This window comes from Taudactylus pleione, unplaced genomic scaffold, assembly GCF_031769625.1.
Source record: "Taudactylus pleione unplaced genomic scaffold, aTauple2 ptg000400l, whole genome shotgun sequence".
Taxonomy (NCBI): Eukaryota; Metazoa; Chordata; class Amphibia; order Anura; family Myobatrachidae; genus Taudactylus; species Taudactylus pleione.
Genome location: NW_028284802.1, coordinates 6,850,064 through 6,877,315, shown reverse-complemented (window position 1 = coordinate 6,877,315; position 27,252 = coordinate 6,850,064). Strand labels below are relative to the sequence as shown.

Here is a 27,252-nt window from a genome sequence, read left to right as displayed (position 1 = left end):
GTAATACCATCTCTGATAGCATATACCCATATCTATATTCAATATCACCCTACTTCTGGACACTCTCATTTGGGGTTCACTGTGTATTACAGGCGCCGCAGACAGCAGAAGTAATCCTGAGGATCTGAGTGTTATCTATGTTTTTCAATTATCTTTACTATAATCTACAGGAATATTGCCCTATTCATATTTTTGCAGTTACTTTGGAGAATTGACCTTAAGTTAAATGAATAACAAGAGTTATTGAACCCCAATTAAAGGTATTCAATTTCTTACCTGTATGAGGGCCGGGCTCCATTTTCATGGAGCGTCCTCCTGGACGCTCGTATAGCTGTGGGTCACCACCCACAGGCTATACGAGCGTGCATTGTGATGGTCGCGATGGTCGAGACCATTGCGACCATCGAATTTGCGAGCCGGAGCCTGCGGTTGAGGTTTTCAACCGCAAGCTCCGGAGTGATTTTGGCTCTATCAGAGCCAAAATCACTCCCACTGACATCACTAGTGATGTCAGTGGGCCGGCTTCTGACGGGAGGCGTTCCCGTGGGAACGCCCCCGTCAGGGAGGCACGCCCCCGGCACACCCACCAAAGGGGGCGTGCTGTCAATCAACATTGACAGCACGCCCCCTTTGATCGGACACAACGAGCGAAGGACTTTCCTTCGCTCGTCGCGTCTGGCGCATGCGCACGACGGAGCTCCCTCCGTCGTGCGCATGCTCAGTCCATAACATCGACCCACTTGCGAGCGGACAGCCGCTCGCGAGTGGGTCTGAATCAGGCCCCATGTTTTAATGTTTTAATCTGTGTAAGTATCACTACCTTACACCTATTACGCAATCGCTCAAATTCCAGCTCACTCTCTCCAATGGACCTGATTGTTTTAAATACTTGGGTGTCTGGGTATCATGCACGCCCCAGGACTATGTCCTTTTCAATCTTACACCCATCACTGAGACATTTAAAATGAAAATACACCTATGGAAGAAATTTGGCCGTTTGACGGGCAGTATAAAATGATTATGCAACCCGAATATTTTTATATACTTCAAAATTCCCACATATATATCCCCAAGTATGTGTTCCAGGTTATTAATGCCCTGCTCTCCTCCTTTATTTGGGGTGATAGGAAGGCTAGAATTAAACTTTCTACTCTCTGTAGGCCCATAAGTTATGGTGCTTTGGCCTTGCCTGATCTTCGCTTCTATTGGCAACTCAACTAGTCCATTTAGTTGATTGGATTAAAGTAATGGTAGGGGGTCTCTCTTAGGCTTTTTAGGGCACCTAACACGTGACTGCTAACTCCCTGCTAATTATTGTGAGTGCTTTAATCGCTATTGCAGCTATGTATATAAACCATGTCCTTGTCCTGCACTGTAATGTACTGTAAGTTACTCGTTTCTTGTTCACTTATTAGTTTATGTACTCTGTAAGGCGCGGTGGAACACTTGCAGTGCCATATAAATAAAGGATAATAATAAATATATAATTTGTGAATACATCTGTGGCTTAATATTAACATATCTGTTTTATGGAGATGGGATTGCTTTTTCGTTTAGAACTGCTTAGAGAACAAGTCTCCCAGTGAAATGCGCTTCTTTTAACCACTCCTGGACTCCCCTGTGGTGCGCTCATAGGGGTTTCCTACTTCTCAGTCTGTCTGGTCACCTTCTACCCTGCATTTTATTCAAGTAAGGTAATACTACTTATCTCATCTCCATTCAGGTACAGTAATACACTGTGCTCTGTTACAACAGAGTGTTTTCTATTGTAATACCATCTCTGATAGCATATACCCATATCTATATTCAATATCACCCTACTTCTGGACACTCTCATTTGGGGTTCACTGTGTATTACAGGCGCCGCAGACAGCAGAAGTAATCCTGAGGATCTGAGTGTTATCTATGTTTTTCAATTATCTTTACTATAATCTACAGGAATATTGCCCTATTCATATTTTTGCAGTTACTTTGGAGAATTGACCTTAAGTTAAATGAATAACAAGAGTTATTGAACCCCAATTAAAGGTATTCAATTTCTTACCTGTATGAGGGCCGGGCTCCATTTTCATGGAGCGTCCTCCTGGACGCTCGTATAGCTGTGGGTCACCACCCACAGGCTATACGAGCGTGCATTGTGATGGTCGCGATGGTCGAGACCATTGCGACCATCGAATTTGCGAGCCGGAGCCTGCGGTTGAGGTTTTCAACCGCAAGCTCCGGAGTGATTTTGGCTCTATCAGAGCCAAAATCACTCCCACTGACATCACTAGTGATGTCAGTGGGCCGGCTTCTGACGGGAGGCGTTCCCGTGGGAACGCCCCCGTCAGGGAGGCACGCCCCCGGCACGCCCACCAAAGGGGGCGTGCTGTCAATCAACATTGACAGCACGCCCCCTTTGATCGGACACAACGAGCGAAGGACTTTCCTTCGCTCGTCGCGTCTGGCGCATGCGCACGACGGAGCTCCCTCCGTCGTGCGCATGCTCAGTCCATAACATCGACCCACTTGCGAGCGGACAGCCGCTCGCGAGTGGGTCTGAATCAGGCCCCATGTTTTAATGTTTTAATCTGTGTAAGTATCACTACCTTACACCTATTACGCAATCGCTCAAATTCCAGCTCACTCTCTCCAATGGACCTGATTGTTTTAAATACTTGGGTGTCTGGGTATCATGCACGCCCCAGGACTATGTCCTTTTCAATCTTACACCCATCACTGAGACATTTAAAATGAAAATACACCTATGGAAGAAATTTGGCCGTTTGACGGGCAGTATAAAATGATTATGCAACCCGAATATTTTTATATACTTCAAAATTCCCACATATATATCCCCAAGTATGTGTTCCAGGTTATTAGTGCCCTGCTCTCCTCCTTTATTTGGGGTGATAGGAAGGCTAGAATTAAACTTTCTACTCTCTGTAGGCCCATAAGTTATGGTGCTTTGGCCTTGCCTGATCTTCGCTTCTATTGGCAACTCAACTAGTCCATTTAGTTGATTGGATTAAAGTAATGGTAGGGGGTCTCTCTTAGGCTTTTTAGGTGAGCAAACCGGAACTGCACTAACCCCGCTGCAGTTTCTCCTATGCCCCCATTCTGAATCAGGCAGTTGAGATATGGATGGCTGCAAATGGACTACTTGAGCCACAGGGATACGACCCTGATTTGCCACTGTGGGATAATAGGGGATTCCCTGAGCGCGGCAGTTTTGATGGCAAGACTTTTTGGCCCCGTTTTGGCGTGACCTCCTTTGCTCACAATAAAGGGGTCCCCCGTATCGTAAGCACCCTAGGCTTTATTGGGGGTGTTCCCACCTCCCTTGAGATCCCCGGCTTGGGCTGACTAGCTTGGGGTGTTAATGCTTTGGCCGGGGAGACCCCGGTAAAAGGGTCCCCTGGCTGTGGCATTACACCCCGGCTAGGTTTGAGTCCGGCGCTGGTTTTAAAAATGGGGGAACCCCACACCATTTTTCCCCCCTGATTTTAAAACCAGGACTGGCTCAGGAGCCCAGGGCTGGTTCCTAAAATATGGGGGAACCCTACACATTTTTACCCCATGTTTTTAGAACAAGGACTGGCTCAGGAGCCCGGGGCTGGTTATGCTTTGGGGGAGGGAATTTATGTCATTTTTTAAAAAAATATTTAACCATTTAATCACTTGCAAACACACAATCAGCCTGCACGTCTCTCACTGATTGGTGCAGGCTGCTTGTTCGGGAGGGAAACACGGACAGGATACACAGGGATTAAACACGGGTAGGAACGATCACATACACCATATAGAAACATGATCCTGACAAACACTGGAGCTTGGTAAATTCTCTAATTTCTTTTAAAAAAAAACTCCATATTCTGATCGTTCCTACCCGTGTTTAAAAACGGACAGACACGGGTAGGACACGATTGTTAGCAAAATTACCCCCCGTGAGTCAAAACAAAACAGGGGATGACCTGGTGTCTCAACAGAGGCATGAGGCACCATTACTAATAGCAGACACGAGGAGGTGCCAAATTTACATACTGTGATACCTGAAATAAAACCACCGTGAGTCAAAACAATGAGACAGTACATAACAAGAGACACCTTGGTGTCTCAACAGAGGCATGAGGCACCGTTAATTATAGCAGACACACGGAGGTGCCATATTCACATCCTGTGATACCTGAAGTAAAAAACACTGGGAGTCAAAACAATGCAATAGAACATAACAGAGGATGCCCTAGTGTCAGGCACAGAAGGACTCTCCAACCTAAGGGAGGCACAACTGGCAGAAAGACCAAAAATAATCATATACAAAGGGAAGCACATAATCATGCTACAGACATCGAAAAAAGCACCACTATTTGAATCACTCCCATTGCCGGGTGATCAGTGTGATCACCAGGCAATAACCCCTACTCTACAGGAAAATAATGGCATCCAGGGATGGGGGAAGATCTCCTCTAACCTCGCTTTCAACAATTAAGGTAAAATCACATTAGAAATAGGGGGTTCCTTTCTTTGAAATAATGGGGACCCTTGGTAATGTTTATCTGGTGATCACCTGTGATCAGCAGGCATTGTTACCCTCTCCTGCGGAAAATAATCATTTTCTGTATATAAACGGGAGGGCAATCTCCCTATCACCCCAATAATGTCACCCACAACCCCCCTAGTATCATTTGTCTGATCACCGGGCCATATTAGTCTGTGCTGTGGAAAACACACATTTTCCACTACGGGGCCGGATTCCATTAGAAAATATCGCTAAAAACTTTTTGCCTAATTCAATTCCATGACGATTTCGCCTAAGCGGAAACTTGATGCATTGAATTCGGCAAACAAGTTTCTCCACTGAATAGCAGGTGAAAAGAAATGCAAAATCTTTTTTTTTTTTGGGGGTGCAAACGTGGGGAAATGACTCAGAACCCTTTGGACAAATTTGCAAAAAAAAAAACTAAGAACACCCCAAAAAAGACATGTCATTTTTGGGGTGAAAATGTAAAAAGTGGGGGGACAAGCATAAAAACGAATGAAATAGGCTTCTTGGGGGCTGCAAGGATGGGTCAGGTGTTTTTGGGATTGCAGGTGCATGCAGAAGGTGGACTTTTCAAGTTTTTAAAAACTTCACTTTAGAGACATAAAAATATGCTAGCACCTATTTTCAAGTACCCCAAATGGGTCCTACTTATTTTCACCAAAAAATACTGCTTTATTCCATTCTTCACCACTTTTACAAAGACGCTAATAGCAGGCAATTTACACAACTTACAGTAAGTACCCAAAATAGCTTTATTAGGGCTATTAGTACTAGGGGTGAGCGGGTTCGGATTTCTGAAATCCGAACCCCCCCGAGCCCCCCCGATCCGAGTCCGATCCGAGTCAGGCTCGACTTTTCCCGCCTGACTCGGATCTGAAATCGAGGCAAAACGTCATCATCCCGCCTTCCGAGTCTCGCGGGTTTTGGATCCTATATAAGGTACCCGCGTCGGCGCCATTTTCTCACTCGGCTGTGGACAGTGAAGAGGGAGGGTGGGAGTTAGGGCTGTGTAGTGTAGTGTAGTGTAGTGTAGTGCTGCTGTTGTCCACTACTTCAAAGTCCATAGGGGCTGGCTGTGTTGTGCTGTGCTGCTGTTGTTAATAGGGGCTGTGTCCACTACTTCAAAGTCCATAGGGGCTGGCTGGACTGTGTTGTGCAGTCAGTTCTCCATAGGGGCTGTGTCCACTCCAAAGTCCTGTGCAGTGTCCCAGTCCTAAAGGAGTGCTGTAGTGTTGTCCAGGGGGTGCTCTGTCCATCAGGGGTGCTCCCCCCAAGTGCTAAAAAAATAATATATTTTCTGTGTTTGTGAATTGTGTGCGCAGTAGCCGCACGTGCATCAACAAAGTAGTGCCAAGCGTGCGCCTGTGTCATAAGTAAAGGGCCAGCTGGCTTGACCGTTAAGGGTGCTGTAACCCCCGAAAGTACACTCCAGTCCAAACCCAAAAAAAAATTATTTTCTGTGTTTGTGAATTGTGTGCGCAGTAGCCGCACGTGCATCAACAAAGTAGTGCCAAGCGTGCGCCTGTGTCATAAGTAAAGGGCCGGCTGGCTTGACCGTTAAGGGTGCTGTAACCCCCGAAAGTACACTCCAGTCCAAACCAAAAAAAAAATTATTTTCTGTGTTTGTGAATTGTGTGCGCAGTAGCCGCACGTGCATCAACAAAGTAGTGCCAAGCGTGCACCTGTGTCATAAGTAAAGGGCCGGCTGGCTTGACCGTTAAGGGTGCTGTAACCCCCGAAAGTACACTCCAGTCCAAACCAAAAAAAAAATTATTTTCTGTGTTTGTGAATTGTGTGCGCAGTAGCCGCACGTGCATCAACAAAGTAGTGCCAAGCGTGCGCCTGTGTCATAAGTAAAGGGCCGGCTGGCTTGACCGTTAAAGGGTGCTGTAACCCCCAAAGTACACTCCAGTCCAAACCAAAAAAAAAATTATTTTCTGTGTTTGTGAATTGTGTGCGCAGTAGCCGCACGTGCATCAACAAAGTAGTGCCAAGCGTGCGCCTGTGTCATAAGTAAAGGGCCGGCTGGCTTGACCGTTAAAGGGTGCTGTAACCCCCGAAAGTACACTCCAGTCCAAACCAAAAAAAAATTATTTTCTGTGTTTGTGAATTGTGTGCGCAGTAGCCGCACGTGCATCAACAAAGTAGTGCCAAGCGTGCGCCTGTGTCATAAGTAAAGGGCCAGCTGGCTTGACCGTTAAAGGGTGCTGTAACCCCCGAAAGTACACTCCAGTCCAAACCAAAAAAAAATTATTTTCTGTGTTTGTGAATTGTGTGCGCAGTAGCCGCACGTGCATCAACAAAGTAGTGCCAAGCGTGCGCCTGTGTCATAAGTAAAGGGCCGGCTGGCTTGACCGTTAAAGGGTGCTGTAACCCCCGAAAGTACACTCCAGTCCAAACCAAAAAAAAAATTATTTTCTGTGTTTGTGAATTGTGTGCGCAGTAGCCGCACGTGCATCAACAAAGTAGTGCCAAGCGTGCACCTGTGTCATAAGTAAAGGGCCGGCTGGCTTGACCGTTAAGGGTGCTATAACCCCCGAAAGTACACTCCAGTCCAAACCAAAAAAAAAATTATTTTCTGTGTTTGTGAATTGTGTGCGCAGTAGCCGCACGTGCATCAACAAAGTAGTGCCAAGCGTGCGCCTGTGTCATAAGTAAAGGGCCAGCTGGCTTGACCGTTAAAGGGTGCTGTAACCCCCAAAGTACACTCCAGTCCAAACCAAAAAAAAAATTATTTTCTGTGTTTGTGAATTGTGTGCGCAGTAGCCGCACGTGCATCAACAAAGTAGTGCCAAGCGTGCGCCTGTGTCATAAGTAAAGGGCCGGCTGGCTTGACCGTTAAAGGGTGCTGTAACCCACAAAGTACACTCCAGTCCAAACCAAAAAAAAAATTATTTTCTGTGTTTAGCCGCACGTATATATCAAATCGATATAACATAAATGGAGGACCAAACTTTCTCCGATAAAAATAAAATAGAGAAAGATCAAGAACCACTTCCTCCTAGTGCTGAAGCTGCTGCCACTAGTCATGACATAGACGATAACATGCCATCAACGTCGTCTGCCAAGGCCGATGCCCAATGTCATAGTAGAGGGCACATACAATCCCAAATGGCAAAGTTCAGGAAAATGACCTTGAAAAAGACATTTAAATCAGCTGAAGAGAAACGTAAACTTGCCAATATGCCATTTACGACACGGAGTGGCAAGGAACGGCTAAGGTCGATCCCTAGTATGTTCATGACTAGTAGTTCAGCTTCACATGACGATGGAAGCCCTCCTCCCACTAAAAAAATCAAAAGAGTTAAGCTGGCAAAAGCACAGCGAAGAACTGTGCTTTCTAAGAAGATATCACAAATCCCCAAGGAGAGTCCAAGTGTGGTGGTGGTTGCGATGCCTGACCTTCCCAGCACTGGACGGGAAGAGGTGGCTCTTTGCACGCCCCCTGCAAGTGCTGAAAGGAGCACCCACAGTCCACTTGCTGATATGCAAATTGAAGATGTCACTGTTGAAGTACAACAGGATGAGGATACTGGTGTAGCTGGCGCTGAGGAGGAAGTTGGCGAGGAGGATTCTGATGGTGATGTGGTTTGTTTAAATCAGGCTCCGGGGGAGACAGTTGTTGTCCGTGGGATGAAAAAGCCCATCACGGTCATGCCTGGGCAGAAGACCAAACATTCCACCTCTTTGGTCTGGCAATATTTCTATCCAAATCCGGACAACAACTGTCTTGCCATATGTACCATATGTAAAGGTGAAATAAGTAGGGGTAGGGACGTCAACCACCTAGGAACATCCTCCCTTATACGGCACCTGCAGCGCGTTCATAAAAAGTTACTGTCAAGTTCAGAAACTTTGGCTAAGACCGTAAGCAGTCCAGGGACACCTAAATCCCGTTGTCCTGTTGTATCCAAGCGCCTGCAAACCACACCGTCAACTCCCTCCTCGTCAATTTCCTCCTTAGTCAGGATCGGAAGTAGTCCTGCAGGCCATGTCACTGGCATGACTGACTCTCCTATCCGGGATTCCTCTGGAGGATCCTGCATTGCTACGCCTACTGCTGCCGCTGCTGCTGTTGCTGCTGCTGGGAGTCGTTCATCATCCCAGAGAGGAAGTAGGAACACCACTACTTTTACTAAACAATTGACCCTCCAACAGTCCTTAGCGAGGAGGATGAAGTACGACAGCAGTCATCCTGAAGCAAAACGTATAACTGAGGCCTTGACTGCTATGTTGGTGTTAGACGTGCGTCCGGTATCCGCCATTAGTGCAGTGGGATTTAGACAATTGATGGAGGTAGTGTGTCCCCGGTTCCAAATCCCGTCTAGATTCCACTTCACTAGGCAGGCGATACCGAGACTGTACAGAAACGTCAGAAAAAGTGTCCTCAGTGTCCTGAAAAATGCCGTTGTACACAATGTCCACTTAACCACGGACATGTGGACAAGTGGAACAGGGCAGACTAAGGACTATATGACTGTGACAGCCCACTGGGTAGATGTATCACCTTACGCAGCAACAGCAGCAGCGTCACCAGTAGCAGCATCTCAGAAATGCCAGCTCGTTACAAGGCAGGCTACGCTGTGTATCACCGGTTTCAGTAAGAGGCACACCGCCGACAACCTCTTAGAGAAACTGAGGGAAATCATCGCCCAGTGGCTTACCCCACTTAGACTCTCCTGGGGATTTGTGATATCTGACAACGCCACCAATATTGTGCGGGCATTACATCTGGGCAAATTCCAGCACGTCCCATGTTTTGCTCACACAATAAACTTGGTGGTGCAGAATTTTCTGAAAAGCGACAGGGGCGTGCAGGAGACGCTTTGGGTGGCCCGAAAAATTTCTGGCCACTTTCGCCATTCAGCGACTGCGTGCCGAAGACTGGAGCGCCAGCAAACACTCTTGAACCTGCCCCGCCATCACCTGAAGCAAGAGGTTGTGACGCGGTGGAACTCAACCCTCTATATGCTTCAGAGGATGGAGGAGCAGCAAAAGGCCATACAAGCCTATACATCCACCTATGACATAGGCAAAGGAGGGGGTATGCACCTGACTCAAGCGCAGTGGAGAATGATTTCCGTGTTGTGCAAGGTTCTCCAGCCCTTCGAACTTGCCACACGTGAAGTCAGTTCAGACACTGCCAGCTTGAGTCAGGTCATTCCCCTCATCAGGCTTTTGCAGAAGCAGCTGGAGAAAGTGAAGGAGGAGCTAAGACGGAGCGATTCCGCTCGGCATGTGGGACTTGTGGATGAAGCCCTTCATTCGCTTTGCCAGGATTCCAGGGTGGTCAATCTGTTGAAATCAGACCACTACGTTTTGGCCACCGTGCTCGATCCTAGGTTTAAAGCCTATGTGGTGTCTCTCTTTCCGGCCGACACAAGCCTGCAGAGGTGCAAAGACCTGCTGGTGAACACACTGTCAGCTGAAGCGGAACGTGACACGTCAACGGCTCCTTCTTCATTTTCTCCTGCAACTGGGGCTGCCAGGAAAAAACTTAGGTATCCTAAGCAACCCGCTGGCGGTGATGCAGGGCAGGCAGGACCAAGTTTGGACATCTGATCCGGACTGAAGGACCTGGCAACAATTTCTGACATGTCTACTGTCACTGCATATGATACTGTCACCATTGACAGAATGGTGGAGGATTACATCGGTGACAGCATCCAAGTAGGCATGGCAGACAGTCCATACCTGTACTGGCAGGAAAAAGAGGCAATTTGGAGGCCCCTGTACAAACTGGCTCTATTTTACCTGAGTTGCCCCCCCTCCAGTGTGTACTCCGAAAGAGTGTTTAGTGCAGCCGGGAACCTTGTCAGCGAAAGGCGTAGGAGGTTGCTTCCACAGAATGTGGAGAAGATGATGTTCATCAAAATGAATTATCAGCTCTTCCAGGGAGACCAGCCTCCAGAAGGTACAGAGGGACCTGTGGTGGTGGATTCAAGTGGGGACGAGTTAATACTTTGTGAGGATGAGGATGTACACACTGAAGAGGGTGAGGAATCGGTGGATGAGGAGGATGAGGATGACATCTTGCCTCCATAGAGCCAGTTTGTGCAGGGACACATTAATTGCCAGCTTGTTTTGTGGGGGCCCAAACGAACCAATCATTTCAGCCACAGTTGTGTGGCAGACCCTGGCGCTGAAATGATTGGTTTGTTAAAGTGTGCATGTCCTGTTTATACAACATAAGGGTGGGTGGGAGGGCCCAAGGACAATTCCATCTTGCACCTCTTTTTTTCTTTGCATTATGTACAGTTTGGGGCCTAGTTTTTCAAACTGCCATCCTGTCTGCCACTGCAGTTTCACGCCTAGATGGGTCACGTGTTTGTGCCGCCCACTCGTGTCGCTTAGCATAGTCATCCAGCTACCTCGGTGCAACGTTTTGGACATAAAAACACTATTGTGAGGTGTGAGGTGTTCAGAATGGACTGGAAATGAGTGGAAATTAAGGTTATTGAGGTTAATAATAGCATAGGAGCAGAAAAACCTACAAATTCTGTGATTTTAGCTGTTTTTATGCTTTTTTAAAAAAAAATACAGATCCAAAACACAAAACCCAGAACCCAAAACACAGAAGGGTGGTTTTGGCAAAACCAATCCAGATCCAAAACACGAAGAAAGATCCAGATCCAAAACCAAAACACAAAACACGAAAAGTGGCCGGTGCACACCCCTAATTAGTACACATCTGTATTGATTTCCTATGTTAGTGCATCTTTTTCTGGGGTACAGACTGATTTCCCCAATTCTTTCAGTACTTTTCGCCTGTTCCGCATTCGCCTATTTCCGTTTTCGCCTGTTTTGCAATTGAATTAGGCGAAAAGCAGGGACGCGCACGGAATGAATTTGCCTATGAAACAGGCGAATGAGGCGAAAAGTCGGACAGGCGAAAACTCTCCGACTTTTCGCCTCTAATTGAATACGGGTCTAAGTGTCCTATCACCCCCATTGTTCCACCTGTACATGTGGGGACATGAAAGCATACGGTCACCTCGTTCAAATGACGTGGCCCCTTACCAGCTATTGTTTATCCCCTCATTATATATATATATATATATATATCTACACACATATATATATATATACACATACATACATTATATATATTTACACACACACATACAGTATATATATATATATATATATATACTGGTATAAGAGACAGCAGGGTCGTTGAGAAGTGGCCGGGGGAAGGGGGTGACTAGGGCTGGGATTTTTATGTGGTGCCCTTTTTGCAAAATATGTGCATTAATATGTAGCAATATGTGGTGAAATATGTTGCTAAATATGTCAACAATATAAAATACAGTATATAATAACAAATAAGCCTCACATTTATAGTAGTAATCAGACGTAACTAAAAACCCAGGAATTAAAATATGTATTGACATAAAAGTGACAACGCTGACGATGATGCACCTTTGTAGCAGAATGATCTGGATGCTCGAGTCGAGGTTGCATGTATAGTAAGAATACAGGTGCTGAATTGCGAGTGTTTGCACATAAGCAAGTGCAGCATCATTACGTTATTTGTCTCAGTACCTTAGCCCCTCGCTTTATTTGAACATTCATCTCAAACGGTTCATTCTTCTTTTCCTCAGCAATAAAAATGGCTGGGACCAGTTCTTTCGAAAGTAATGTATTTTCTAAAATAAAAATATAGTATACAGTATGAAGTAATGACTAATATCCACTATTTCATAACATTGGAATAGGAACAACGGGTACAGCTAGGGCTATTTATCAAAGAAAAGGATTAGGGAAATGCTGGAACCTATGGCAGATAATCCAATTTTAACTGACATTAGAGCAGTTTAGAAAATAAAAGTAAACGTCTGCTTGGTTGCTATTTATCACTTTGAATATATTTTTATAAATAGAATAAAAGTGATGTCATGCCCATAGTGATGTCACTAGTTCCCGAAGATTGGTTCATCCCCCATCATGACTACCAAAACCGTGTGTAGGGAGTAGGTGCACAATATCCTGTAAACCATAGCAGCTAATCAGACAATAGATAATATGATCACAAACTACAGATGGGACTGCGCTTGTTTATAGAGCCCAGTTGTGAGATGGCAGAAAATTAAGGCCCTCATTCAGAGCCGTTCGCTATTTGCGTTCGTTCGTTCAAAAACAAGGGGTGGCTATGCAAATGATCCGTTCGCACATTGCAGTCTGTTCACACCTCTAAGTCTGAACGAGCGAGCAAAACATACGCTCTTTTATTTCTTAAAAACGCCCCCTGGCCGCTCGCACCATACGTCATGTCCGCTATTTATTAGATTAATCGAGTACATCGAACAGGATATGAACTGCTCGCTATTCTTGTAGTTGGTTTTTTCAACCGCTATTTTGCGAGCAGTTTTGAGTTAAAAAAAACCAAGTGACATGGTCATTGACGCTGCTATATTAATTATGCACACCCATAATACGCCCGTTTTGACCTTTAAGCACGCCTGCGAACGGATCTCCACTCCCCGTTTTCAAGCACCTTCCCCTGTTACCACCCACATACGCCTCATTCTGTCACTCAAAATAGCAGGCACTCGCTATATTGCGTACAAATGTTTTCCGGCCGCACTGACTGGTTCGCGCATGCGTACTAAAAACCATACGCATGCGCAGATGTGCGAACATCGCTCGGAACGAGCGTACTGCCGCTAGCGAGTGGCTCTGAATGAGGGCCTAAGATAGCAGTTGGATTTCCCAATAAAGATAAAGCCCTATATGTTGGGGCGAAACCGGTCAGAGGACCCCCTGTTTACAGCACTTTTGGACCTGAGCTAAAGCCACTGGAGTGTTGTGCCGAATACGGACTTTATTAAGGAAGCGCAGCGAGCGCTCAGGATAGCACAAGGTGTTTACAAAAGACCCCGGTGGTCACTTAGTGCTGGATCAGAGCTGGATTACACAGGAGCCCGACGATATTGCTGGAGCAGGGCTGCCTGAGTCAGGCTATCTCCCAGAGCAACTCCGTGCCAGGTACACCAAGTGCGGCTACAGCTTGTGACATCAAAAGCTTTATACAACAAATACTTACGGCTTTTGCCTATTTGGAACGGTTTATGCAGGTGTGATTTCCACAGATCTTTCTGCACGGGATACTTTCCACATATAAATATGCAAGTGGAACAACCCATAATTATCAGCAATATCTAATTGTTCCATCAGCTGTTTTTTTTTTCGGGACTGTTTTTATTCAACATATTGAATGCAAATACATAGATCGTTTTATCCATATTGTGATCTTAGTAATATAAATACTTCTAAAGATATTTATCGAAGTGTATTGTGATATATGTATATTTAACTTGTAATTTGTGATTAAATTAATGTTATTGGGAAACCAGACTGCTATCTTAATTTTCTGCTATCTCACAACTGGGCTCTATAAACAAGCGCAGTCCCATCTGTAGTTTGTGGTTTATCCTCTTTTGGGTGTACACACACCCTGATATTGTGGACTGCAGCTGGTATGTTAATTACAGAATTTATTCTGTGGATATAGCTAAATAATAGAACAAATATAGAATTTAATAAAACTAGATTAACGCCGAAGTCAATTGTTTTCTGTACATAGATAATATGATACAGTAATAAGGTGTGCTTTATTAAAATAGTGGATGTAGAACATGTGGTGTAACCGTGTAACCCATAGTTACCAGTAGTTGAAAGGTATGAAAGCCAATTTATGGGTTACAGCTGATATATTCTATGTGGACATTTGAATATAGTTATTATAAATACTTTTATGTATTGCTATTGTTACTTTTTTATGGTAAAGTATGTATACTTTCATCTATTATTCTTTCATTTTGTATACTTCCCCCAAGATGTCCTCTACCCCACACTTACTATGTTTGTCACAAGTCACATCTTGTCCCCGTTGTTTTAATGCCCAGGAAGTACCAACTGTGCATGGGAGGCAGATGGGTCTGCAAAAAAAAAGCCATTTTGATTTAAATAATTTTTTTCTTGGTTATATAGAATTTTACTTTTCTATCATATTAATGTCATTAGCAAAGCAAGCCTAATTTCTCCAGCTTTCTGTTGAAAGAGGAGTGCGCTACTGTGCAGATTCCAAATTCCTGTCCCTCCAGGGATCGTTCATGCCCTGTTCCAAGATGTCTGCCCGTGTAGAGTGACATGGCCGGAGACGGAGGTTTCCTACTTAGCTCCTATAGAGAAGCTTCCTAATACTGCCATATAAAGCTGTGAGCAGCAAAAGCTTTAACTGCCTGGTGCCTGTGGATCCAGATCCAGCTATACCCCCCAAGGTCAACCCTGTGGACCCCCTATGGACCCTGAAGTAGAAATACTATTTATCTTAAAATAAGATAAGATAAGGCTGCGTGAAAAGAACAGTTTGAGACTCAACCATATCATACCACATGTGAACAATTTAACTATAAAAAAAAGTGTCTGCCTTAGGCTTATTGCAGCAGTTTTTCTTTATTTTGGGGTTGATGTATTAAGCAGTGAAGAGATTGGAGAAGTTTCCCATTAGATCAATCACTTGCTGATCCTAACGTTCCACTTTTAGGCTGAATACATCTGGATGTGTAGACAATCACTTGGAGAACTGGCATCGCAGCACAAATGATCCTAATGGCAATTTGCATTTTAAGCCTCCAAACCACTGGATTGTAGTTTAAATGTGGAGGTCAAAATCTTCCTCAATTGAGGCAGTTTGATATGGTCAGAAAAACCTGTCCCTCCATAGTCTATGGGCCTGATTTATAGAGATGAGAGGGTCCGGTTCCCTGAGAACTTCAGGAAGCCGAGGCAGATACGAGTCGGCTCGGGTTTTCCCGCCTGACTCGGATCTGAAAATGAGGCAAAACGTCATCATCCCGCTGTCGGATTCTCGTGGGTTTTGGATTCTATAAAGGTCCCGCGATTTGCCGCCATTTTCATTCCGCCTGTGGAGAGTGAAGAGGGAGGGAGCTGGGAGCTGTGCTGTTGTTATTAATTATTGTTAATTGCATGCTGACACTGTGCATAGGGGCTAGCTACTGTTGTCCAAAAGGGCTGGCTGTAGAGGGGCTGGCTGTTGTCGTGTCCATAGGGGCTGGCTGTTGTCGTCCTGTCCATAGGGGCTGGCTGTCTGTCGTCCTGTCCAGAGGGGCTGGCTGTTGTCCTGTCCAGAGGGGCTGTGTTGTGTTGTCTAGGGGGTGCTCTGTCCTTCAGGGGTGCTCTTCAACGACCCCCAGTGTGAAAAAAAAAAATTGTGTTAGCCACACTTGTCATCAGTGCAGGGGTGTGTGCTGCTGTCTGTTAAGAGGCTGCTGCCGCTTTTCAGGAGTTCTCCCCAGTGTTATAAAAAATAAATAAACAATTTTTTGTGTGTGCATGTTAGCCACACCTGGCTGTCACTGTCATCTGCGTAGCTGCGCAGGGGTGCTGTGCTCCTGTCTGTCATAGGCTGCTGCTCAAAAAATAAATAAACAATTTTTTTTGTGTGCGTGTTAGCCACACCTGCCATTGGTGAAGGTGCGCAGGAGTGCTGTGCTTCTGTCTGTCAAAGGGCTGCTGCCCAAACAATAAATAAACATTTTATTTTGTGTGCGTGTTAGCCACACCTTTCATCGGCGCAGGTGCGCAGGGGTGCTGTGCTGCTGTCTGTCAAGGGGCTGCAGGAATATTGCAATGAAAACTTTTTTTTTAAGTTATTGGGTTACAAAAGTTGTTTTTTTTTCATCTTAAACATAGCAGAAATGTTATCCTAACAGCTTATAAAGTTATATGCTCTAAAAAACTAAAGCCTATATTTATTTACAAACCTATATAGAGTGGACATCCTAATTTCTATAACTGTTCTATTGAAAAACGTAATCAAAAGCAAAGGTTATAAGTCTAGTGTATTATAGTGTGTTATTATGATGTTAGAATGTAGAAGGCCAAAAATATGGTGGACCACACATGGCTGATTGATCAACCATGGTGACTGGATTAGAGGAGGCTGCAAACTGGGTGTCATGTTATGAGTTGGCCATATGGGTATGTTGCTGTTAAGGGATCAGGCTGGTTATCAGTGGACACATTATTTAAAATTATTATAGTTGTTGTTATTTTGGGTTGCCATCTCCTGAAGGGTGTTTACCAACAGACAGAGACTACCTATCAGCTCAAGCATAGACACTTCCTGAGGAACAGAGCTCTGTTCTCTGGAGGGAAGCCAAATAGGTGGGAGCCCCTATTCCAACATCTGAAGCTCTTCTCTCTCCACATCATCTATTATAGATGAAAAGAAAATGTCATCGGGGTCATCTAGCTCCTCTTTCTGTACCCTGCTCACCCTTTTTGGACAGGAAGTCCAGGGTGGATGGTTTGGAAGAAGAAGGCCTAGCAACAGATGGGGATGATCATTATCAAGACCCATTGGTGTAGTCTGGGAGGTATTGGTTGGCATACATGCAGGAGAATAACAAAGGCTTCCATTTTCTCTGTGCTCAATATTCCGTATTTCAGTTTGCGTTTCAGGTATTAATAAAGTCGGCTACAGTACACAGAATCACTGGATGTCTTAGTGCATTCAGGCCAAATTCATGAATTCCCAGATTCCGGACAGATGAATCCTTTGCTTGTGATAATCTTTGGTAATTCCTGGCAAAGGTGGGTGTTATAGCCAGACACTTTGAAGGCTGTAACTTTGAACTGCTTTATACAAAACATGTGAATGAAACCTTTCCACACTGCAGAACATGATGGAGAAACCCCTTGAAGTTCAGCACCTACAGCATCTTTTTCATTTTTCTGAGGCCTCTCCTGACTGTGAAGAAAGATTCTCCACACTGTAGTCTTCCATTGTGACTTTTAATGGTAATTTCAATGTTGTCCATTGGCTGAGATCCATCTCATCTGAGGGTTGAGTTTTCCCCATGCAAATGAGACAATTCACATCCAGAAGGTGACTGTTATGTTTAGCTGTGGTGTCAGTCTCTCTTTTTGCAGAATTTGCACAATCTTGGGAGCACATGATGAATCAGACAGATCCTCCAGGATAAACATCTGATCTGGTGTTGTATCTATTTCAATTAAACCTTTGTGTGTGAGTTTAGTTTGCTTTCTCAATGATCTTCAGACACAACGTAAAACTTAAACCTTAAACTGAAATGTTGCATTTAATGCTCTATTCCGCTTGTTGTATCTAAGTAATATGGTTAAGTGGACAGTGAGAACAATGGCAATTTGAAGGCCACTAACTAACTCTGTTTTTTTATGTCCCTGTACAGGTTGGGAAATTCCTTTACAGAAGGTTTGCAATGGATTATTTAAGTCAATTGTTTATTTCTTTTTGGAAAGCATGCTTCCCGGTCCCCTTCTGGGATGAAAAAAATCCACTCCCAGCAAGCAGGCATGGCACTCAAGAATTCCCAAGAAAGACACAACGTAAGACTTAAACCTTAAATCTGAAATGTTGCATTTAATGCTCTGTTCCCCTTGTTCACATATCTGATATGGTTAAGTGGACAGTGGGAACAGCAGTTTGAACTAAGGCCACTAAAACTAACTCTGTTTTTTTAATGTCCCTGTACAGGTTGGGAAATGCCTTTACAGCATATAATTCAAAGGATTATTTCAGTCAATTGTGTTTGGAAGCACTCTTCCTGGTCCCCTTCTGGGATGAAAATCCACTCCTAGCCGCAGAAGCAGGAGCAGGATCCTCAAGAAAGACACTACATAAGGCCTTAAATCAGGGGTAGCCAACCTCGGTCCTCTAGAGCTCATGTTTTCCAGACAACCTAGCTGGTGCACAGGTGTATTCATTACTCACCAAAACATTTAGAAAGATCCACAGGTGGAGTTAATTATTATTATTAGAGATGAGCGGTTCTGATTCTGTGGAATCCGAACTGCTCCGAACATAGGGGATCCGAGTCCACCCGAACCCTGTTCAGGTGTTCCCCGCCTGACTCGGATCCCCGTTCGGGGCCAAATGGCGGTCGCCTGATGTCGGATTCTCGCTAGATAATCCGACATCAGGGCTACTCGAGTGTAGGGCAGACCGCTGTGATAGCGGCCTGCTCTACACAGAACAAACACACAGCCGCCAGCGGCAGCTGTGTGTTTGTTACAGCAGCCAATGAGAATTACACAGACTCTCATTGGCTGCTGCACGGAGGGAGCCAGCTGGAGCTCATTCATCCCTCCTCGTCACGTGGCAGCAGAGCGGACAACGGCTGGAGCGGGGATACAGGTAAGTTTTTTTTTATGTGTGTATGGGGGCCTGCTAATGGAGGGGCCTGCTAATGGAGGGGCCTACTACTGGGGGGGCCTACTACTGGGGGGCCTACTACTGGGGCACATGCTACTGGGGGGCATACTACTGGGGGCCTGCTTATGGGAGTATACTACTGGGGGGCATACTACTGGGGGCCTACTACTGGGGGGGCATACTACTGGGGGCCTGCTAATGGGGGCATACTACTGGGGGGCATACTACTGGGGGACCTGCTAATGGGGGGCATACTACTTGGGGCCTGCTTATGGGGGCATACTACTGGGGGGGCATACTACTGGGGGGCATACTACTGGGGCCTGCTAATGGGGGGCATACTACTGGTGGGGCATACTACTGGGGGCCTGCTTTTGGGGGCATACTACTGGGGGTGCATGCTAATGGGGGGCATACGACTGGGGGGCATACTACTGGGGGCCTGCTAATGGGGGGCATACTACTGGGGGGGCCTGCTAATGGGGGCATACTTCTACTGGGGGCACTGCATAGGGGGCCCTACTACTACTACTAAGGGGACTGCATAGGGGGCACCACTACTGGGGGCATTGTGTAAGGGACACCACTCCTGGGGGCATTGTATAAGTGGCACTACTACAGTGGGCATTGTATAAGGGGCATTACTACTGTGGGCTTTGTGTATAAGGGGCATTACTACTGTGGGCTTTGTGTATAAGGGTCACTACTGTGGGCATTGTGTAATAGGGGCACTACTGTGGGCATTGTGTAAAAGGGGCACTACTGTGGGCATTGTGTAAAAGGGGCACTACTATGTGTCATAACATAAATAAGAGACACTACTTTATGGTGTAATGTGAATCAGGGGCACTATGTGCGGTGTAATGTGAATAAGCATGTGCACTGTGACTCCTTGGGCCGTAGCCCACTTTGTAAACAAGTACTGTGATTCTGTTGGCCGTACCTCACTGGGTGGGTGCATTACTTTTCATTTCTGCCACTGCTGTGTGGCAATGTGTCATAGATGTGCTTTATACTGTGGTGTCTGTGTCGTTGTGCCGCTGCTCTGTCGCTTAGTAACCAGTCAGCTCACTGCAACCTTTGGCCAATAATGTTGAAAACAATATTATAAGCTGTGAGGTGTTCTAAATTGACTGGAAATTTTATTGAGGTTAATAATACTCTAGGAAGAAAAAAAAGACCAATTTATGTGATTTTAGCTTTTTTTGTCAATTTTTGAAAAAAAATCCAAATCCAAATCCAATTCCAAAGCCAGTCACCGCAGTTTGGCTAATCCAAATCCAAAGCCGGATGACGAATTAGAACCAAATCCAAATCCGGCAAAAATGGTCCAGTGCACATCCCTAATTATTATAGCTGTGATTATGTGAGCAGGCCTAAAAACATGCACTGTTGGTAGCTCTCGAGGACCAGGGTTGGCTACCCCTGCCTTAAATCAAATCATAGATCTTACGCTTGTCCACATATCTATGCTAGTTAAGTGGCACTTTGAGGCCACTAACTAACTATGGTTTTTTTTATGTCCCTGTAGAGGTTGGGAAATGCCTTTATAGAAGGTTTGCAAAGGATTACTTAAGTAAATTGTTTATTTTTTTTTAGAAAGCACTCTACCTGGTCCCCTTCTGGGATGAGAAAATCAACTCCCAGCAGCAGCAGCCATGCTCAAGGATTCTTCTGAGGCAAGGACTGAAAATGTGAATGTATCACTTTTTTTTAAATGCCTCCTCCCCTCCCCTTCTCCCTCATAAATTTTCTTCGGAATCAAAAAACTACATTAAATTTACTACCAATCAACCTTTCCTGTCAGTGCCCTGCCTTCAACTACATAAATGCTCCAACTCCCTCAGGCCTCTCTTGAATAATAAAAGTGTTTCCTGATTTGCCATGTTTGAAGTTGAACTGCCATGTTTTGTGTCGCCCACTGCTGCAGCTTAGCTTAGTCAGCCAGCTATCTTGGTGCAAATTTTGGGCCTAAACTACATGAAAAAAATCAATTGTGAGCTGTGAGGTGGTCAAAATTTACTGGAAATGAGTGGAAATAAATGTTATTGAGGTTAATAATACTGTAGGAACAAAAAAAGTCCAATGTTATGTGATCTTAGCTGTTTTTATGATTTTTTAAGAAAAAATCCTGATCCTGATCCAAAACCAAAACCGAAAAACAAAACACGGAGGTGAGGTTTTGGCAAAACCAATCCAGATACAAAACCAGGGGAGATCCAGATCCAAAACCAAAACACGAGGGTCAGTGCACATCTCTACTGATTTATAGTTATACACAAATAGCACAGCCGCTTTGTCTTTCTACACAGAGGCTGTGCTAAAATATACAACTGCCGCAGAAGGCACCTTGTTCAAATAGACACCCACGTCTTCCAACTACCGCAAATAGACACCCACGTCTTCCAACTGCCACAAATAGGCACCCACGTCTTACAACTGCCACAAATGGACACTCACATCTTTCATCTGCCGCAGGAGGCGCCTTGTTCAAATACACACCCACGTCTCCCAACTGCCGCAAATAGACACCCACGTCTTCCAACAGCTGCAAATAGACACCCACGTCTTCCAACTGCTGCAAATAGACACCCGCATCTTCCAACTGCCACAAATAGATACCCACGTCTTACAACTGCCGACGAGCTCCCGTTGTCTGTAACGCTGTCTGTCACCGCCTCATCCCCGCCCCCAAATGCCAGCAGCATGTCAATCATGCTAGTGCCTTTGGGGCACTGGGAGAGACATCGCAGGATGGTGGATTTGATCGGCGCATGTGCAGGAGCCGCTCTGCGCAAGAGTCAGAACAGGTCCTGCGATATCGCTCGCAGTGCCCCCCAAAAAACGGCAGCAACATGATTGACATCTGAAAAAAAAATAAAAGTATGAAAATATCGCTCCGGTGTGCAAATATGAATTAGCCCCTATCTCTGGAGGGAGATGAAAATGAAGATGAAGCTCTGAAAAGTGATAAATTGGAGAGTGATAAACTACCAGCCACTCAGCTCCTAACTGTCATGTTACAGGCTGTGTTTGAAAACAGCTGATTGGTTGGTAGTTTATCACTCTCTAATTAATCACTTTCCAGAGCTTAGTACATCTGCCCCCAAGTGAGCAGAGCTGTTCTGCCTTTGGGATCTATTTGATGTTTGATGAATAAATATTATTGTGCTTTGGGACAGATGTTCCGTGTTCCAAAACACTGGAGACAATTATTTCAGTGGCAGAAACGTGCGCTTTTGTATTATTTGTGTTGTTCTATCGTCTCTTTAATTTTTGGATATATCCACAGAGATAATTTATATATTCAGTCTACTTATATATCTCAGGATGGGGTTTCGAATAATAGATACTTTTTTTCATCACAGTAGCCTACATTATCTGATTTTATGAGAGTACTTTAGAAATATTGAGGGTATTTTGTATACGGGAGGGAGAGTTATAACTTGACATAATAAGCCATTGAACGATTTTTCCAACAATCTGAACGATTTTACAAACGATTTGAATGATTTGAGACAGTATTAAAATGAATGAAATCGGCCAAATCTGACTGCAAACACATCAAATGTCAAATATCATTATCGGACATGTGGGAACGCACATCGTTCATCGTTGCAGGCCCACATGTCATATTTTCTTTCAGTTATGAACGATTTTTAAAATCATTATCGTTCAAATCTGAAAGAAAATCTGACCGTGTGTATGTACCAATAGTTAGTTTTATTCTGTTATTCCTGTAAAATACATGTGATTAAAAAATAAAAGTATGAAAAACATTTTCACAAACACTGACTATTGGTAAGTAAAATTATTAATTAATAAAACAGCATGAGTCAGAGAATTGCTGGCAAATTAATTGAAATAATAATAATAATTGCAAATTACTATATACATATATATACGTATATACTGTATATATATATTACAGTAATTTATTTTGCACAGTGGGCCTGATTCAGACCCGGTTGCAAGCGCTGAGCACTCGCAACCGGGTCGATGGTGGCCCAGAGCGCATGCGCACGACGGAGCCAGCTCCGTCGTGCGCATGCGCAAGACACGGACAGCGACGGGCACTCCCTTTGGTGGGCGGGCCGGAGGGGTGGCTGCCCAAACGGAGGCGTTCCCATGAGAACGCCTGTCGTTTGGGGGTGGCCCCACTGACATCACAAGTGATGTCAGTGGAGAGCTTCCTGCTCTGTTAGAGCCGAAAGCTCTCTGGGGCTTGCGGCCACGAGACCCTACCACAAGGGCCTCGTCGCAAGCCCGATGGTCGCTATGGTCTTGACCATCGCAACCATCATCATGGCCGCTCGCTGAAGCTGTGGGTGGTTACACACAGCTATGCGCAAGGCCAGGAGGCCGTTCTAAAAAAAAAAAGCCCGGCCCTGATTCAGAGCGAGTGCTCTGTCAGAGTGACCGGGTCTGAATCAGGGCCAGTATGTGTGTAAGGTGAGTAAAGAGTATACGTTTTACCTGACTTTGGAAGAAAATGTTATTGGTTTCTCCAATTCCAGAAGAGCCACATCATAGTCAAATGACTTTGGAACATTTTTGTCCTTTTTGCCATCAGGTTTATAGCCAGGATGCCGGTGGAGATCTTTTACTTTCACCTTACCTTCTGCAATGAAAGGATGTGAGGCATGAGGTATATGTTCAGCATGCAAAATTAAGATTATTGATACGAGAATGTTGTCAGGGCCTGAGTGTTGACATGTTGACACTGACAGAAGGTTGACGGACATTTAGAGTTAGGGTCAGGGATAGGGTTAGGGATAGACTGCAGGGTTAAGGTTAGGCTGCGGTCAGGGTAAAGGTTAGGCAATGATCAGGGTTTGAGTTAGGCTGTAGTTATTGCAAATGATATCGGGTACAACCCCCTATAAATGATATGACCAGAAAGCACCGTCTCTTAGTCAGGTCATGGTACTAAAGGCGATAGGTATTTTTACCATTTTAAGTAGAAGAACTTAATTCTTCACAAGACCACTGTAGTCCTGTGCTCACCATCATTAATGAATTCCAGCTTGCCCCCGATGTATGTGCTACAGTCTCCTGTGCATGTGCATATCTCCAAGAAAATGGCGGCGGCGCCATTTTCCTATGGTCCCCGCAGTGGTGGCTGCAAGGTAAGTATAGTTAACAGGTGCAGGTTGAGCGCTGTGGGCCCCTTTTAATTCAAGGACTCATGTGCACCGCACAACCCGCACCCATTATAGATATACCACTGACTCCAATCCCAATCGGCGGAACATGTATTGGGGTGCAGAAGCATCCGCGGCACCCACAGAACTAGCACTTGTGCCTCTTGCCCTCATGCAGGGAAGGATGCCCCTTCTGTTGGTGACTCAACAATCATCCAATCAATTCACTAGGAACTAAGAAATGAGGCTGTATTTCCATGAATATTGGTTCAAAAACAAAATGTCTCCCTTCACTGTGAATAGGCCACAGGTACACTTTAGCGAGCACATACGGTATAGGCAACAACTAAGGTGCCCTGTGCCAAAGGACCCATGCCGATATGTGTTACCGAAAATAGCCTATAATGTAATGGGTGTGTAACTAGATAAGCTGAGTGGGCGAAAGCTGATGACGTCACTCACCGCCGATGTCCACCGAGATCTGATTTATGTCTTCATCTATGTAGAAGCAGTGAGCAGCGGTCAGGATAAAGTAACTGCTCACAATGGATCCTTTACAGTTCTCTTGACTTTTAGTGCGCTTCAATATAGAAGACAAAAAGAAGATGATGAGGAAATAAACAGGATACTGGTCACTGTCTATGTGACACCACATCCACAGGATTATTTGATATTGCTTAGCCCTGGCTACAGGCACATCCAGTATTTATCTACTGATGGCTGTCTGGTGTTACCTGTACATGGCTGTTATCTCATGGTACTTGTACCTGTCTATCCGACACCAATTAACCATGGTTATCGGATACTGCCAGTATATGGCATACGTAACTGGCTGCCTGACACCTCTTGTAAATGGCATCTTACTAGAAGAGAATAGAATGCCCGCTTACTTGGATATATACATTTTAAATGCTGTATTATTAACACTTAACTAGCAGGAAAATTGGAACAATAATTACCTAAAATATATTATGCTGCATAATGGAGAGAGGGGCAGCTGTCTTTTCAGTTGAACAATGAAAACAGTCAGAGAGCTGTACATTTGTCTTATCCTGCAGCTTACACAATGTAACCAATAATCAGTATGAATGTCACGTTCATGTACTGCGCACTACTGTTTATCCAAGAGTAAAGGTGCGTACACACATAACGATGTTAGTAACCAACGATTTTAGTGAACGATTTTCGTCCAGATTTTCCCTTGAAAAAGTGAACGAAAATCGTTTATAAAAATCGTTGGTTACTAAATTAATGAGCGATTTTCATGAACGATGAACCATGAACGATTTTTTAATCATGCATACAGTGAATGGACATCGTTCATCGTTCATTCTGTACAACATGAACGATTTTCTGAACGAAAATCGTTTGTTGGACAGTCAGAATGGACGATGAACTACAAACTACAAACGTGAACGCGCATGAACGATTATCGTTCATCGTTCACCTTAAAAAGATGAACGATTTTCTAAACGATTTTTAACGATAACGACGTCGTTATAGTTAAATCGTTCAAAAAAACGTTATATGTGTACGCACCATATATAGCGATGTATGAAGATGCCAACCGGATAATAGAAAATAAATGGCTATATTCATAAAACGCAATCATGGCCTGATTCAGCCGCGGACGCAATGCGATGCTTTTACGCAGTTTGCGTGATTGTTAACTGTTGCGCAAGCGTGTAAGTCGGGCTGTGCATGCGTCGCAATTGCACCGTGAGTACGCACGTACAGAGGACCCATACGCAAAGTGCGTGACAGGCAGTCAGCATTTGGGGGGAAGGAACGGGCGAGGGGTGGTTAGAAAAATGCCGGCGCGTCAGACCGTTTAAACACCGTTACATGGGTGTGCATAAATTAGCAGTTGCGGCCTCCCACGCAGCATGAGAACTCTGTGTCAGGAAAGCCGCTGTATTTGAGACCTGCCGGAAGGGCAAGATGGCCGCTCAATGTGCGTTGAAGGGATTGATGTTTACGCTGCCCTGCGACATTTGACGCATATGAGAAAGCAGTAGTGGGCGTCTTTATACCGGCTGTGCTTTGGCAGGTATCATCATATTTTAGCAACTGCGATCCGTTAGCGGTTACAGTTGCGATTGTATTTGCGTCCACTGCCGAATCTGGCCCTCAGCCTGAATGCAACTCCAGAATTCCGTGCATAGAACTAAGGACCTCATTCAGGCCCGCTCGCTAGATGCGTTCGCTCGCACGATGCGTATGCAAATTTGGGAAGGCATTAGCACGCCCACTATGTCTTGCCGTGCGATCGCATTGTGTATGCAGACGCCCACCAGCCTGTCTTAAGACGCCCACTTGCGCACGTCATCTCCAGGAAGTGTATGCAACCAACCATCGGTACATCGGGTAACATCAGATGCTATCGCAGCGCTTGTGGTTGGCCATACCCTACCGCAAGCACTGCGAGCACTTCAGTGTAAAAACCAGGCAGGTGACGTGTACTATGACGCTGCCTCTTAATTATGCACGCCTCTGAAACGGCGTTGAGACGCTCAGGCACGCCTGCGTTGGCACCTCCACTCCCCAGTTTTTAATGGCCAGCCCCCGTCGCCACCCACAAACGGCTTCTCCTGTCACTCACTCTGCTGGGCTGTCTTTGCGCAGCGAGTGAACTCTTCCCGATCTCTCGCGGTGGTTTGCGCATGCGCACTGCGATGCGTGCACATGCACACAATGTGACCCATCGGCAGCTACGAGCGAGCGCATCTTAGAGACCGGGTCTGAATCAGGTCCTAAATGCATATATTTGCTAGAGATGTGAGGTTTGGTTTTCCTAAAAACCGAACACACCCAAACTTTGGGGTCCTGAGTCTAATCAAGTCTTTGCTCGGATCTGCAGAATTGGATTTAAAAGCCAAATCTCTGATGATTGGTATAAAACCAAATTTATGATTAGCGGTGGTCCGCCCGCAGAGTTGCGTACAGCATATGGAGTAATATTAGAGATGTGTGCGGACCCCCGTGTTCTGGTTTTGGCAAAACCACCCTCAAGTGTTTTGGTTCTTTTCGGTTTTGGATTTCTTTAAGATTGCTAAAAACATCTAAAATCAGGTAATTTGGACCTGTTCACATGTAAACCAAAACCCAAGATTCTGAATATACAGCAGACCCGAGCCAGGACCCGGTTCTACTCAGAACCCCAGAAGTGATCCGACCAGGGCCTTAATTGGACTCCGCACACCAATGTTTGGGCGTTGCCGGTTTTCAAGAAAACCGAACTGTTTTTTGTGAATACAGGGCCTGATTCAGAGCGCTCGCTCTGAATCAGGGCGTTTTCTTTTGTTGTTGTTGTTGCGGCCTCCTGGCCGCTCGCTAAGCTGTGGGTGACCACCCACAGCTTT

General features: G+C 45.2%; 1 protein-coding gene across 1 annotated transcript in view; it reads right to left on the bottom strand.

The window, feature by feature from the left end:
• The window catches only part of LOC148506618 (complement factor B-like), a 139,621-nt gene that overhangs the window by 13,892 nt on the left and 98,477 nt on the right, over window positions 1-27,252 (bottom strand). Inside the window, exons 12-15 of the mRNA XM_088446702.1 lie at window positions 24,353-24,470; window positions 23,223-23,367; window positions 14,384-14,463; window positions 12,068-12,171 (exon numbers count right to left, since the gene is read on the bottom strand). Of these exons, the coding sequence (XP_088302828.1) occupies window positions 12,068-12,171; window positions 14,384-14,463; window positions 23,223-23,367; window positions 24,353-24,470 (447 nt within the window). The remainder of the gene's footprint in view (window positions 1-12,067; window positions 12,172-14,383; window positions 14,464-23,222; window positions 23,368-24,352; window positions 24,471-27,252) is intronic.